Source organism: Maylandia zebra, linkage group LG12 (genome assembly GCF_041146795.1).
Source record: "Maylandia zebra isolate NMK-2024a linkage group LG12, Mzebra_GT3a, whole genome shotgun sequence".
In the NCBI taxonomy this organism is placed as follows: Eukaryota; Metazoa; Chordata; class Actinopteri; order Cichliformes; family Cichlidae; genus Maylandia; species Maylandia zebra.
The window spans coordinates 9,159,991-9,176,755 of record NC_135178.1 but is presented as its reverse complement, the minus strand read 5'-3'; the positions used below and the strand labels follow the sequence as shown (position 1 = coordinate 9,176,755).

General features: G+C 39.7%; 2 protein-coding genes across 5 annotated transcripts in view; one reads left to right on the top strand and one right to left on the bottom strand.

Annotated features, from left to right (window-relative positions):
- The window catches only part of unc5db (unc-5 netrin receptor Db), a 294,402-nt gene that overhangs the window by 211,276 nt on the left and 66,361 nt on the right, over window positions 1–16,765 (top strand). The window lies entirely within an intron of this gene.
- On the bottom strand, window positions 5,447–13,020 carry LOC112435683 (uncharacterized). 2 transcript variants are annotated; one of them, XM_076890662.1, is made up of 7 exons: window positions 12,882–13,006; window positions 12,234–12,285; window positions 11,025–11,134; window positions 9,649–9,870; window positions 6,802–9,329; window positions 6,392–6,560; window positions 5,447–6,280 (listed from the first exon to the last, which is right to left on the bottom strand). In XM_076890662.1, exons 5-7 carry the CDS (start codon window positions 7,280–7,282, stop codon window positions 6,157–6,159), a joined length of 774 nt encoding a protein of 257 aa, XP_076746777.1. In that variant the 5' UTR covers window positions 7,283–9,329; window positions 9,649–9,870; window positions 11,025–11,134; window positions 12,234–12,285; window positions 12,882–13,006; the 3' UTR covers window positions 5,447–6,156. The 2 variants fall into 2 exon arrangements, with proteins under 2 accessions (XP_076746777.1, XP_024660320.2); XM_024804552.2 differs by lacking the exon at window positions 12,234–12,285 and having other exon boundaries at window positions 12,882–13,020.

Sequence of the window (16,765 nt, the reverse complement as noted above, 5' to 3'; positions counted from 1 at the left end):
GTACGTGTTTTTACATGTTTTGGAGTTTTTACGTGTTTTGGAGTTTGTACGTGTTTTTACGTGTTTTGGAGTTTGTACATGCTTCAGAGTTCGTACGTGATTTGAAGTTTGTATGTGCTTTGTCTCTAGGGGCCACCGTAAATATACTTTTATTTATTCACTCCACATAAAATGTAATAAATAAATCATATAATACAAAAATCAACTATTCACATTTCAAGTTTTAACTATTTAAATTTTCAGCTTTTTCCTTTCACAAATTTAAAGTGAAAAGAACACAAAACACTGCAAACCACAACACAATTAAATATAAATTATAATATGAAAACTAAAAGAACATGCATATTCTCTGTCATATGGACCTGCATGAATAAACTTTCTCAATCCTTTATCATCTGCAACTGAAAATAGTTGTGGATGATTACTATACCTTTCTAATGTTGTTGTCCCTGCCTCTCTTTCTCTCTCTCTGGCTCTGTTCCTGTGCTACTGAGTGTAACTACCGCCCCTCCCCCCTCTGCCCAGCGTAAAGCACAAGGCTCGCGTGCAGAGTGAAGCGGAAAAAAGTGCGAGAGAGAGGCTGAGAGAAAGAAAAAAAAAAACAAAAAACCACGTGACGGCTCGCGATAAGGAGCCGGCTCGCGTCGTTCACGTCAAAGAGCCGGCTCTAAGAGCCATTTCGTTCGTGAACGACCCACCACTACAAGGGTGCAAATGTGTCTGAGAGAGAAAGAACGCATAAGAGGGATGAGTTGAGATGCTGAGACAAAGTGAAGTGCACTTGGGCCATGAAATGGCCGTGGAGGAGGTGTGAGTAGGTACACTGTTCCAAAAAATAGTAATGTCAAAGTATCTTACTGTATATTTTACAGTTTTGTACTGTCTTTCTAGAATATCATTAAATTTACATAAGTAGACTGTGATTTTACATGTCAAAGATAATATGCATATTTAGATTTTGTAAAAATACATTCAGAAATGTATCATAATTTCACAAAAATTTGTCTGTTATTGTGAGAGAATGATCTGTTAAATTCAAATGTAATACTATGGAAAAATATGTAAAATGATAGAAAATTAATGAGAATAATCAATAATTAAATGAGTATCTGAATTATAATTTTGCTGAAGATTTCATGTCATCTAGGTCTGATTCAATAATTCAGAGGTAACAAGTGAAAATATAATTAATAGGAATAAAAACCAAAAAAAAAACCATATAAAACATTGCATGGCCACGCTGTGCTAATTATATGTTTTAAAAAATAAATGTAGAGGTAGGAATTGCAATTAATATAAATCTCAAAGTATTCACAACATTCCTGAACAGAAATAGGTCTCTACACCTGGGGTGAGGGTGTGGCCATGAAAACAATGTGACATGCCATTGGATGTTGGGACACATAATAACATGACGCTAAGCATCGGCCAATGAATGTGAACTAACAACAACAAGGTCGCGGGTATGGCTGCACTGTAGGAAAAAACCCTAATATGAAGGTATTTTACTGCATTTTACAGTAATGTTCTGTTCTTCTAGAATATCATTAAAGTTACGTAAATAGACTTTGACTTCACATTTCAAATGTAAATTAACGTTAAATCACTGTAATGTAATACAACATAATTTTCATGATTATTAAATGTATCTGTCTGTACATATGCATATTTAGATTGTTAAAACACATTCACAAATGTATCATGATTTCACAAATATCTGTCCGTTATTTGAAAGATTGAACTGTTGAATTCAAATGTAATGCTATGGAAAAGCATACAACATGATCCCTATGAGCTTGTGTTACATCACATAAGTATTATTATCATTGCTATTTAGGGCGATCGTGGCTCAAGAGTTGGCAGCTTGCTTGTGATCAGAAGGTTGCCGGTTCGAGCTCGGACACTCTCGGTATTGTGTCCGTGGTCAACACTCTCCGCCTACTGGTGATAGCCAGAGGGGCCGATGCTGCGATATGGCAGCCTCGCCAGTCTGTCTCAGAGCATGCAATCCATTATTATTTAAACCAACTGTTAACTGTATATTTCTGTACATTTACGTATTATGATTCATATTTCCACATTCAGTGACCTTGTTTATAGGTAATTTCATTGTTTGATCACGTTAAAATGTTCCTAATTTAATGTCTAAAAGCACTTGGAAAAGGCAGAATCCCATGTCAAATTTGTGCAACAAACTCTATTTTCATTACTGAAAATAACTGTATTTTCATGAGAAAGTTATTTTCTGTTATTTTACGGTAGTATTTTGGCGCCCCAGCTGCCGGAATATTACTGTTTTTTTTTCCCTATTTATAGATAACTTCATTGTTTAATCACATTAACATGTTCCTAATTTAATGTTTAAAATCACTTGAAAAGGCAAGATCCCATGTAAAATTACAGTTTTTTTTAAGATGTTTTTTTTTTGCGTAGTGAGGGTGTGCTGGGAACGTCTAGCAGAGGCCCCAGTCCGCGAGATCTTCAACGCACACCTCCGGCAGAGCTTCAACAGCATTCCGAGGGAGACTGGGGACATTGAGTCCGAATGGACCATGTTCAGCGTCTCCATTGCCGAAGCTGCTGCATTGAGCTGCGGCCGCAAGGTGGTTGGTGCCTGCCGTGGTGGTAATCCCCGAACCAAATGGTGGACACCAGAGGTGAAGGGAGCCACCAGGCTGAAGAAGGAGTCCTATCGGGCTTGGTTAGCCTGTGGGACTCCGGAGGCAGCCGACAGGTATCGACAGGCCAAGCGGAATGCGGCTCGGGCAGTGGCTGAAGCAAAAACTCGGGTGTGGGAGGAGTTCGGAGAGGCCATGGAAAAAGACTTTCGGGCTGCCTCGAAGAGATTCTGGCAAACCGTCAGACGTCTCAGGAGGGGAAAGCGGTGCTCTACCTGCACTGTGTATAGTGCTGGCGGAGCGCTGCTGACGTCGACTGAGAAAATTGTCAGGCGGTGGAAGGAATACTTCGAGGACCTCCTTAATCCCACTGACACGTCTTCCGAGGAGGAAGCAGAGTCTGGGGATGAGGGGAATGACCCGCCAATTTCCGGGGGCGAGGTCACTGAGGCAGTTAAACAACTCCTTGGTGGCAGAGCCCCTGGTGTTGATGAGGTCCGCCCCGAGTTCCTGAAGGCTCTGGACGTTGTAGGGCTGTCCTGGTTGACACGCCTCTGCAATGTTGCGTGGAGATCAGGGGCAGTACCTGTGGACTGGCAGACCGGGGTGGTGGTCCCCATCTTCAAGAAAGGGGACCGGAGGGTGTGTTCCAACTACAGGGGGATCACACTCCTCAGCCTCCCTGGGAAAGTCTATGCCAGGGTGCTGGAAAGGAGAGTTCGTCCGTTAGTCGAACCTCGGATACAGGAGGAACAATGCGGTTTTCGTCCTGGTCGCGGAACACTGGACCAGCTCTTTATCCTCTCCAGGATACTTGAGGGTGCATGGGAGTTTGCCCAACCAGTCTACATGTGTTTTGTGGACTTGGAGAAGGCATTCGACCGTGTCCCTCGGGGTGTCCTGTGGGAGGTGTTGCAGGAATATGGGGTGTCTGGCCCATTGCTACGGGCCATTCGATCCCTATACAACCGTTGCAAGAGCTTGGTTCGCATTGCCGGCAATAAGTCGGACTCGTTCCCGGTGGGTGATGGGCTCCGCCAGGGCTGCCCTTTGTCTCCGGTTCTGTTCATAATTTTTATGGACAGGATTTCTAGGCGCAGCCAAGTGGCGGAGGGCTTTCGCTTTGGTGGCCTCAGAATCTCATCTCTGATTTTTGCAGATGATGTGGTTCTGTTGGCTTCATCGGGTGGGGGCCTCCAGCTCGCACTGGAGCGGTTCGCAGCCGAGTGTGAAGCAGCGGGAATGAGGATCAGCACCTCCAAATCTGAGGCCATGGTTCTCAGCCGGAAAAGGGTGGAGTGCCCACTCCGGGTCGGGGATGAGTTCCTGCCCCAAGTGGAGGAGTTCAAGTATCTCGGGGTCTTGTTCGCGAGTGATGGGAGAAGGGAGCCGGAGATCGACAGACGGATTGGGGCTGCAGCTGCAGTAATGCGGACGCTGCACCGGTCCGTCGTGGTGAAGAGGGAGCTGAGTGTAAAAGCGAAGCTCTCAATTTACCGGTCGATCTACGTCCCTACCCTCACCTATGGCCACGAGCTGTGGGTAGTGACCGAAAGAACGAGATCGCGGATACAAGCGGCAGAAATGAGCTTCCTCCGAAGGGTGGCTGGCCTCTCCCTTAGAGATAGGGTGAGAAGTTCGGCCATCCGGGAGGGGCTCAGAGTAGAGCAGCTGCTGCTCCACATCGAAAGGAGCCAGCTGAGGTGGTTCGGGCATCTGACAAGGATGCCCCCTGGGCGCCTCCTGGGTGAGGTGTTCCAGGCATGTCCCACCGGGAGGAGGCCCCGGGGCAGACCCAGGACACGCTGGAGAGATATCTCTCGGCTGGCCTGGGAACGCCTTGGTATTCCCCCGGATAAGCTGGAGGAGGTGGCTGGGGAGAGGGAGGTCTGGGCCTCTTTGCTTAGGCTGCTGCCCCCGCGACCCGGCCCCGGACAAAGCGGATGAAGATGGATGGATGTATGTTTTTTTTTTTTAAGAGTGTACAATGGTGCACAGTGCGAGGTAAGCATGCCTAGCATCGGTATCCCCTAAGACTCAGCTCCTTTTTAAACAATGTCCAAATCACTACAGACACAGAACCAACCCACCTGTCACTCTGCCGTCATCCATTTGTCATGAGCAAGACGTTGAGAAACTCAGACTACCTATGAAGGAGCCAGTTTGTCTCAACCATACACAAAATGAATTTCACAGTATAGTAAAAAAAAACAACAACTGCTTTTCAGTGTTTCCACAGTGCAGAGCTTTCACTTTTAATGGCCATTGTTGGCAAGTGAGGTTTTTTTATTTTTGTTTAACTGAGTGATCAGAACCCTTACAGCAAGGGGTTTAACTACACTGTAAAAAAAAAAACCTGTAGATTTTACGGTAAAACGCTGGCAGCTGTGGTTGCAAAAAATCTACCGTAAAATTACGGGTGGAACATTTTCTTCTTTAACGGTAAGAAGGTATTGTTTATTTTACGGTTAAAAATAGTGCTAGGGTCAATATTTTACTGTAGAAGAAAATGTTTTAACTTGAAGAAAAAATAATGTTTTTCCCTAGAATTAACATGAAAATAACATATAAAATAAAGTTTGTGCCAGAAAACACAACATTCTTTCCCTGTAAAATTAACTAAATATAGAAAAAATACAATTTTATTCTGTAACCGTGTTTAGACTAGAGTGCTTTTAAGTGTTCTACTCTTTAAGTTTAATACACAAACCATGATTTTATTCAAATTACTAAATGTAACACAAAAATATCCACCTTAAATTTCCAAAAAAGTATTTTATTTAACATCTTTGATGCTTTGAACATCAAACATTTACATTTTTACTCAACAAATCACAAATAGTTACTAGTTATCTCCATGACAGTAACAGTGAGGAATCACAGAATTCTTCCAAGTTCTGTTCAAACTGTGCAAAACCAGTGCTGTAAGTTGAGCACACATTATACTTCACATTACCTTTAGCAGACAATTCAGACACCTTTAAGTGTTTTGGTGCTGTTCTCACTACATAAATGTCAGTACACATAGAATCTTGACTTTTCAAATTATCCAAATACAAATATAGAGAATTAAACATTTTTTCTATAATTGAAAGAAAGTCTGAATTGAAGAAATTACAGGAACAAGTTTACACCCACATATTTTGCACACAGAACTGAGCAGTAAAGCTGAAAATGTACATCTTAAAACTGCATCAGGTAACAAACAAAAACTTTAAACTTGTTTTGAGAACTTCAACTGCAAATTTTTGGATAACTACAAAATGCCAGCAATGTACTGTACATGCAGCATACTTTTACACTATTGTAATCCAAGAAACAAAATCACCACATTTTTACCAGATACATTTTTCAGATATAAAACAGTGAATCAAAAGTAGAACATGTACTTTTACAAATTGTGTCTAGTAAAACTTCACATTGTTAAAAACTTCCCACTCACAATCAGAAATGTAACAATTGTTTCAAAAACATAACATCTGTAGAGTATGTAACATGGTATACCTTTATCACTTCGTCTCAAACAAGAGGGGTAGGACTAGATCCACTCATGGTCAGCAATGTCTGAGATGAGAGTGAGGACTCTGGGATTGACTGAGAACACTTTTTTCTTCTTGGATTCAACCTTGGTGACTCTCTCAGGATTTATGGAAAAGAAACACCTTCATGAAAAAAGGGCAAGAGAGATGGAGGAAATTAACAACCTGAGGTGGGATATCAAATGGCCAAGTTTGATAAGCACAAAAATAAATCCATAATAAAAGAAATTTTACCGTTGAAGGAACTCCAGTGTTGATCGTAGTTCCACAGGGTAGTGTATGTTAAAGCAGTAGTAACTGCCAAACATTAGGCAGATAGCAGAGGTGAAGGTTGTGATGCGGTCGTTGACAATCTTCTTGTCAATGCTCAACATGAATGTCTCAGCAGCGAAGCAGGAGGAACCTGAGAATTAAAACAACAACAACAACAAATTAAAAACTTTAATAACAAGAGCTTTAATGTCAGTCATATATACAAATACAGAGATACTTGTTACATGGATCATAGGATGAGTTATGTTACTAGTTGAACTTATATGGTTGTGTTATCCAGTGTATTAGTGTGGAAGCAACAGAACATGAAACTAAACAAGCCAAGAGTACAAGAACGTGGCAGTTACAACAGAAAACAACAGTTTGCTTACCGCAAACAATGATGACGGGTGTTGGTGGCACTTTCTCCATCTGAACATCTTCTGCAAGGTTTGTCATCTCAACGCAGTGGAACAGAAGCTCTCCCTTCTCGTCAAAATGAGCCAGTAAAAGAAACATCATCTCAATGACTTCTTGCAAGCAACCACTGGACTGCCCTCTTTCAGTCTGAAGTTTGAGAACAGCATTCAGGACTTGCTTGTGCTTTTGTGCATCAACATATTTGAGGAACTTTAACAGACGTGCACCCTTTTTGTCCACATTGGCAAGGAAGGTCTCCATCAGATTCACACCAGTCAGTTCTTGGAAATGTGCGGTCATACCAACTTCATTGAAGAGAAAGGGCCATTCCTGGCATAGTTTCTGGATGCTTGCCCCTTTGTTGATGTCTTTACGCTGCGTGTAATAGGTGCACTTGACTAGTTCTTTCACAACATCTGTACTGTAGTTATTCTTTTTAAACAGCTTCTTCATTTCTTCTTTTTTTTCAAGCTGACTCTCCACAGTCTCAGAGAGTGGCAAATGCTTTGGCTCCCAGCTAATACAGCCATATGTGTCTTGAACCCTTGCTTTTTGTTCAGCTGGTATTTCATCTGTGTCGTTGTCGTCATCTGATATTGCTTTGCGTTTTTTTTTACCTTTGGTGTGTCAGGTCGCTTAACATTTTCAACTCTTGCCTGAAGTTGCTTTACAAGAGAATGATATCCAGGTCCAATAACATCACCATCAACCACATCTTGAAGAGACTTGGGAAACTTGGCCACCATCCTTTTTGCTATCTCTGTAGTAGGGCTGCTCGATTATGGCAAAAATGATAATCACGATTATTTTCACTGAAATTGAGATCTCGATTATTTGACGATATTTAACCCTTTAAGACCTACTATAGAACCAAGTCCGCCAGAGCTTATATTATTTTTTTACATGCTGTAGTGCCATTTGTGGGAGCATTTCAAGTTGCTATACATCAATACAACTGTTATAGCCCATATTTTAATAATATGTATTCATTAAGTCCACAGTAACTACATTAATTGCAAAAAAGTGCAATAAACTACAAAAAAAAATGTAAAATCATTTTGGGTTTTTTTTACATATATTTCTACTTGGAGAAATTTAAGAGGTTTATCCCTCAAAACTTTAAATACAAAAAAATTGCAAAAAATAGTTTACAACAGCAGGAAATTTATTTTGAGTGTCTTCATAGTTTTATTTTGGAGATATAGCAATTTTTATATACTGCAGGAAAAACAAAAAAAAACAATCCTATGATGCAAATTTGCAAAGAAAACAGCATGTGCATCAAAATAAACTATTTCCAGCAGTGCAATTTGAGTTCTAAGCATCCCAGAAACTATTCAGAAAAGTCAAACATGACTTATAAAAACACCAGTATAGGCTTTTAAGGCCTACAAGTAAAAAACTACATTTTCTGCGAAATGACATCACTTCCTGTTTTGGGCAGGAAGTGACGTGCGATAGTTTGCGCTGACGTCTGTTTCACTGTGGGAAGTGTTACGAACAGCTGATCGGATCGGCAAAGCGTGTTTCTGGAATATTATGTTTTTGTTCCTGCAAGCGCTTTTTATGGAAGGAAACCGTGACCGAGGACAAGCTGATGGCATGAGATGTAAGTTTCATATGCAAAATAATTATTGCGCTAGCTTACATGGTTCAGGTTCTACAGGGATTTAAACATAGTTACACAAAATGGAGCGTGCTGCTCTGACAGGCTTTAAAGGGTTAACAATAACAATGTATTGAATAATGACTTTAAAAAATTATAAAATGTTTGCAATATAAAAAATAAATGAAAAATGTAAACATCTAAGTTTAGTGAACTTTGCAGTGTTGCTCTGTGGTGCAGCTACGACACCGTAGAAAAGTTTACAAACTATGTCTACTTGACACATCTGACTCCGCGAACCCATAATGTTTCCAAACCACTGAAGTTTTTTTTTACCTCTCTTTTCAACCAACGGCAGTCACTCTCCTCTCCAAATAACTTCTGCTTAGCTTTCCGAGCTTCCCTCGGGTCCTCTTAATTGTTGTGACGCTGTTCGAAATGCGGAGAGGTGCGCTCGATTTGCCACACGGAGCAGCGCGAGAGTAAAGCATGAGGGAGGTGCTAATAATCAGCTCAGTCATTTTTAATGATCGTTGAAAGCCCAGATCGTAATCGTGATTAAAATTCAATTAATTGAGCAGCCCTACTCTGTAGTATTGTGTTTGGTTGGATTCTTACAAGTCTTCATCATTTCAGAGACCACAATCCTTATCATTTCTCATCTTTGTCTTGCGCTTGGTCTTTTCTGTCTTTCCAAGTTCTGCACCAACTCCTCAGGGAGCCTCTGCCATGGTATCTCAAATCTCTCTACCCAGTTTGGTAGTAATGGTGTACAGATTCCTGAAAGCGATGAAGTAGTGGTGGATGATGTTGGTGAAGAAGAAATTGAAGGTGGAGAAAGAAGGACATCCACTGGAGAGGAATGTACAGCAATTGGTGTCGAAGTGCCAGAGACTTTAAAAGTACATAAAAAAAGAGATATGAAAGCATTAGATCATGTTTTCTGTTATGTTAAATTCTGCACTGCATAGATACATTTTGAGATATTAAGGTTACACAGCATGGTCAAAACTTAATGCAATTTGTCTGATAGATTGCATTTCGAAACTCAAAGTGTATTAAATTTCCCCACAAAGCATCCAAGTTTTATTTACACAGAAAGCATGGTTAAATAATGATGGCCACATCAGACTCAGGAACACTCATATTCTAAGTATTTCCAACTTCAAGAGCCCTCTGTGCGTTTGGTGTGGTGACAATGTTTTACACTTACCATTTTGGGTCCAGGCAGCCACTAGTCTTCTAGCTTGTATGGGCTTGAGCACTGGCAGCAGGTCATTTTCTGTAATGTACTTTAAATCATCTGTGGTTTCTGCACCAAGTGTTGTCAAAGTATCTTCTACTGACTTGAGAAGTTGATCAGGAAGGTCCGGAAGCACTCCTGCTATTGCATCCCCTATGTTCTTTAAGATAAGCACCTGCGATTCAGCCATACCTGTTAAGACACACATACAAAGAGTTTGGCTCTGGCCCATGATGTCATATCAAGGCATTCAGTCTGACAAGACGCTGTGCTTCAGTGGAACAATCTGGTGTCCGTTTTTCACGTAAGATGATAACGGCCACAAGTCAATCAGTTCACTGATGAGTCTGCACTCTAATCTCCCAGTGTCATTTTTTACAGAGTACATGTGGTAGCAAGAAAGAAATTCTGCATCATAAACTCTCATGAGAAAATGAAGAGCAGACTCATCTTTAATAAGAATGAGGAGAAGTTCACCAAACTCCATTGACTGATCAAACTTAGTGACAATAAAGTGACCCTTTCTGTAATTAAGCCCATTATACTGAACAGCAACTGGAATCTTTGTATTGCTTTCAGTAAAGCCAAAATGTAGGACTGCGTCTTTAACTTGCTCACTGTAAAGCTCTGAGTAAAATGGTGAGCAATCTTTTATTTGCAATGCTGGAGGACTCACTGACCCAGCAGAAAGGAAGGCCTGAAACATCTGATGTCTCTCTGAAAGAGTCAAGCACAGATTTTTGAAATTTTTCAGATGCCTTGCACATCTTTTGAAGTAACTGTGTTTGCTCTCAAAGCGCATTGTCCAAAGCCTGATGAGAGGGCCAAATTTTAGGATCAGCCCTGGATAATGTCGTAAGTAATGGTGTTTAGGTCTTAAGTTGATATTAGGAAACAGCACCTTTCTGGTTTCCAAATACTCTTGGATGAGAGCATCCAGATAAGTAACCTGAGCCTTGGAAATTTGCTGAGCACAAATTAGGCCAACAATGTCCTTAAGCTGCAACGTTAACTGCCACACATCATCTTGAGAGTTCTGCACTCTGTCTCCAATTATGAGAGGTAAAAGTCTCAAGAAGTTCCAATTTTGAACAGCTTGTCCACCAAGTTTCAATGTTTTTGGACTGACCTCACAAGGTTTGGATGAAGCATCTGTTTCTTTGTATTTAAATTGCTTGATGCGCCTGTTCAGAATTGGGTAAGTGAACCATTTATTTGTGTTGATGAAGTACTTGAGGTAAAGAGCAAGATCGTATGAGAGGACACCCTCAAAGATGTCATGACCGAGACATGGGGGCATGCCAGGTGTGCAAACATCAAAGCTTTGTAAAGAATTAAATACAGACCTGAACTTTATCCCCTGAACTTCTGACACGTCTTCTCTTTCCAGTTGTTCAGTGGCAGATCTATACGTTTCTGGGGTCCGCTGAGGTCCACACACTGCTGGATCAGCACCCTGAAATTCAGTTCGAGTTAACAGACAATATCTGCATAAGTACACTGATGAACTGAAATTTTCTGTAAAATCCCCAATACAATGAGAGCCCAGGTTGTCTCCAGCAATGCAGTAGAGCGCTCCTTTCACTACAGTTTTGTCTGCCATTGTTATCCCATTCTCCTCTAGTACCTTCAAATCAGTCAGGAGTTCTGAAAAAACATTTTCATGGCCAAATTCTTTGAAATCCTTCTCCCTACACAGTAAGACAAGCTGCATATGATCAGTATTTGACCGGGCATGGGGGGGGGGATGTTGAGTAGAGAGAAGTACACAGCCAAAACCTTGTGCTTCTTTTTGGCAGAACCAAGTGGGTTCACTACTTCAAATGCATCCTGGTATAGAACCAGCTTGAGGCAATGTGGATTTTCCTGAAAAAATTTGTTTGACACAAACACGTTACCATCACAACAGTCGCTGAGAACATCTGGTCTTGAAAAATTATTAGGATCCACTGATATGAGACCTTGCCAAAAACTTGATTCCAGCATACCCTTCAAAGTATTTAGCAGAGGAACATAATAGGCAAATCTCTCCATCCTGTTCTCGTCCCTGCCCAAAAACACTTTTCTGGGTTCAACATACTTGAACACATCTTTAAAGCACTGAACTCTTGAATAAGCAGTTCTCATGGGCCCTGTGTGACAAGCTGAGAACAAGTCAGATTGTTTTACTGTGTCACAGATTTTTACAATGTCTTCATCTGAAACTGACATATCTTTTAGAAGTGACCTTAGTCTATTCAATGTATACATCTGTCCCAATTCATGTATATTTTGTATTTCTTCAACAATGGTTTGAATGGTAGATGCTGGCAGAAGATGCTGTCCCTGTAGTTTAATGTAAAACATACATACATTTCTGAGATACAGGTCACTGAAATTAGACCCATCCATTCCAGGGTCTTCTATATCTGATACACTGGCACCTTCCTGTATGGTGGCACTTGTAGATGGACTCTCTGACTGAGTATCTTTGTTTAAACCACAAATCACATTTTCCAAACGTTTGTGTTTTCTAGACATATGGGAGGTAAATGTAGATTTTACAGAGAACTCACATTGGCATCCTCTCACTGGACAAGTTACATGCCGTCCCTCTTCTATGTGTTCCTTTAAGTGAGCAATCAAAGCTTTAGTTCCCTCACATTGGCGTTCACAAAGTGAGACAGTGCAATTCAAACCCATTAAGGTAGCATTCTGAGAAACAGTTGCGGTACCAGTGTGGTGGCGGTAGAAGTGAGACTTTAAAGCAGCATATCCAGAAAACACCTGCTTACAACTTACTTCAACACATTTAAAAATACACCGGGGTTCATTACGATGCAGTCTGCAATGCAAAACATAAGCTTTCACGGACTGAACCGATTCGCCACATATGCTGCAAAAATACATAGTCAATATGACACAGCTGCGAGGCTAGCTAACTTAAAGCTTCAGCCGGATGTCAAACAAGGCGGAAAAATCCAGGCCGCATTTAGACAAAGCATTCAAATATAGCTATACTAATTAGACGGTTTCCATTAATACACCCGTCTCCAAAACACGTCTCAACGAGCACTGCTGATTTTGCAAGGCTCTTTTCAGCCTAATGTAGCTAACGCTAATGCTAGAAACGAGCTAAAGCTAACGTAAATTTATCATTTGCGCCTTCACTGCCTGCAACACAATGCTGTCGATAAATAAACCAAGTTGGATTATTTTCTTACCGTAGTAACTGAAGACGAGCTGTGGCAGACGTTAAATTAAAAAAATGAGAAACAAGTCGACGAAAATGAAGATAGCGTGATGCCGTAGTAGTCCAAAGCAAAACTTGTGTGGAGCTGTACAGACGTTATCTGCGGCGGAGCCTGATGCAGTGCGCTGATTGGTCCATTTGAAATCAGGCGCCTTGATGTGAAACGGTGCTCTAAACTTCAGGGGAAAATGCCTAGTTTTGGGAGGAGGTGCTTTTAAAATCTTTTTTCTTCATATGATAATTAACTATGAATAAATAGAACAGACAACAGATTATTATTTTAATACTTATGGGATTATATGAATTTACTCAATAATATAGTACGGTATGTCTATCATTAGCTGTAGGTCTCTCCAGTTGTTGTTAGCTTTTACATTTTAAACTCATGGTTTATTGAGTTCAACAGAATGTAGATTTAACAGCTACATCCCATATTCTTTACAAAAACTACATCCAAAAATTGCCCTAATACATTTCTAGTATAAAGATCTTGGGACATATGTACCTGTTATATTACAATTTGAGAAAGAATATGCTGTATTAAATGTGCTATGAATCAAGAATGGATTTAATGTAAAGTGCTTTGGGCTTCTTGAAAACCGCTATCTAATCCATTATTATTATTATGTGAAATTAATGCAAAAATCACAAAGTCATATTACAGCATGTATCCATTACCAGCACAACCATGCTTACATTCAGCAATTAAAACCTGTATTTTTTTCAATAAATAAATGTAAAAAAAATTGTGTTTGCCTGTTCTAAACTTTATTGGAATCTTCCGTTAAAAAAACTATGCAAGAGTGATTTACAGTAGGTTTATGTATTTTTTTCAGAGAAAAAATGTACATATTACAGTTTTTCCACATTTCTTTATTTACGGCAATTTCACATCAAATCAACAGTTTTAAACTGTTTTATAGTTAACAGGTTTGTCCTGTCGTATTTTTAACTGTCTTTCACTGTTAAATATACGGATCTTTTTTACAGTGTACTCAAGAACGACAGTTGCAATTGACTCTTCCTACCAATTTCTTTGTCGCCACCAGCACAAGCTCCCCAACATGTAAAACACAGCTTTATTAAAAACAGACAAACTCTAAAGAATGCCCATTCCAGACATGACCAAGTTATTACAAATACACACTTTCCATAAAGCTGCCAAAACCCTTTATCTGTCATCTCCCTCGCTGCTCCTCTGAACCTTTTATTTGTAAAGCAGGGCCTTTATATGCTCTCTACACTTCAGAGTGAATGCTCTGCCATTCACTCTGCGGCAGATGAATAGTGTGACGCAACAGAGGACGGACAGTGTTGATCTTTTGACATGCTGTGAAAAAAACCCACTTGCTTCTTCAAAGCTGTTGTGTAGCTGACTGGGAGATCAGAAGGAAAAGAAAGATATGTTTACAGCTTAACTTAAATCACATATTGATTCAGTTGCTTATTTTCAGTAGCCATTTGTGTATATTCAGGCTGATCAGCTAAGCTCTTAGACTACTAAGACCTAAGGGGAAAAAATAACAGTGTTTACTCAGATTATGTAGGAATAACAGCCTCCTACACATTTTACTGAAAAACGTCAGTTTTGTTTACCGAGAAACAGGTTTTACTCATTGTGACCCACTGGCCACTCATCTTCATATTTTCCCCACAATTCCTAGATCTTTCCTAACAAAGGATGTTTACCTCTTTAGGCGCTTTTTAACATTTCTGTTCTTCCCTTAATATTCAGTGCATATGTGGATATTTTCACGATTCACCGACAAAAATAAATAGCAATATATTTTGCAAACGTTATTCTGTGCATGGTCATTATGGCACATGAGTTATATCAAGCAATGCTTGAGCTACCAGATAAAAAAAAAAGCATATGGTTAGACCATATTTTTGCTGAACATCTTAAACATGCCAGTAATAAGCTGGCATCCATTTCTTTCCATCTGTTTTACTGGTTGCATGATCCATGGCTTGTTGCCAGACCCAGTGTTATCTGTTCTGTTTGTGCCGATCATTAAGGATTAGGCTAGGAAAGTCAGCAGTCTTGATAACTACAGACCAACACTATTAGCGAAGACAACGTCAAAAGTTTTAGAAAGAAACTGGCTCCATAGATTACATATGTTCATTAACTTCACTGATAATCACTTTGACTTCAAACTCAAGCATGGTGCTGATTTTTGTATATATTCTTTGAAATAAACTTTAAACCGATGTAGAAGACAGAATTCATCACTTTTTATCAATGCCTCCAAAGCATTTAGGTGTGTAATTTATAAAGTTACTTGCTAAGTTCAGTCAAGGAGGGGTGCCAAATACATCATGAAATTTCTGGTTTAACTGTTAAAGACAAGCAGACATTGCAAGCTGTTGCATTTCTGCCCTGGTTGGAGTTAGTGATGGTGTTAGACAAGGAGGAATTTTGTCCCCAATTCTTGTCAATGTTTATGTTGATGATTTGTCAAAGAAATTAAGAGCCTATATGGGATACATGGTATTTTATTGATCCATTTTATGTATATAGATGATCTTGTTGTCTTTAGTCTTAGCAGTGCTGGTCTCCAGCGGCTCTTTCACATACGTTCTCCTTACTGTATGACGTTTAACATGATATCAGATACAATGTCTGTAAAAGAGCACTGACAATTTGCAGAAGCAAGTAAGGACAACTATCAAAGATTTCCAGAGTTGAAATTGTCAGATAATCATTTTACTGTCTGTAACAAGTTCAGATATCTTGGACGTCTCACATCAAATGTCAGATGATAATGGAAATGTTGGATGAAGTGTGCATACATCTTAGGTAAATTTAATGCATGTGTCGATAGATAGACCATTTCTTCATTTAGAACATAATGTACACCTCTGTATATGAAAGACCTTTGGACAAATTATAGGAAAACAAGTTTATGGAAACTTCATGTAGCTTTTATTGAGGCTTTGAGGTTATTACTGAATACACTGAGATGTTTGTAACTGCTGGAGCCACTACATTTAAAGTTTTATTAACACATCTCATTGATAAATATATTTGCATGCACATGAAGCAGATACAAGGTTTAGCACCGCACGTTATCACTCTTCATTGTGGAGACACTGGTATAGGTGCAGAAAGGTGTATTTTTATTAGTTTTTCTCTTGTTTTTGTGTTACTGTATGTGATTTGTTTTGTTTCTATGGACATAAAGATTGACTGAATAAAAATTGATTGATAGTCATGAAATTATGTTGCAGCCAAGTGCTGCTGATCATATACACTTGATTAGCTTTATCATCAGCAAGACTGAGCACCTTTATATAGGCAGTAGTTTCTGAGTTTTTTGGTCTGGTGCATGTTAACACATCGTGGACGTTCCAGCAAATTATCCTAAGGTCAGAAAAGCAGGAAAATCCAAGCTGATGGGTTTTCACAATGTAATGTGATGTGATTTTTTTCTTTAATTGTTTATATTGGGGTTTTTTGATGTTGTTAAAGTAACTTTTCCATCATCACTATAGGTCATCAAAAAAGAAAAAATAAAAGAAAATGCAGTTGCAAAGAATGGTCTGGACTTTTACATCAAAAAAGCAGAGCCACACAATGAAATGAGAGAGCAGCCAAAAGTAGATTCTTACTTTGTTTGGTCATAAGAGGCTGAATTACATGCTTGGTTAATTTTTTAATTTTTTTTAACAGACTTGGGTCAAAGGTATTTTTTTAACCAGTTTTGTGGCTGAAGGGGAAAAAAGTGTAGTTTAAAGAGCGTACAATCATATGACGCAAACATCAGTTACTAAATCCCTTAGCATCTGACTGGTGTAACCATGTTTAAAATGAGCCCTATTGCGCTGGAAACTGTGTGCATGAACATGAAT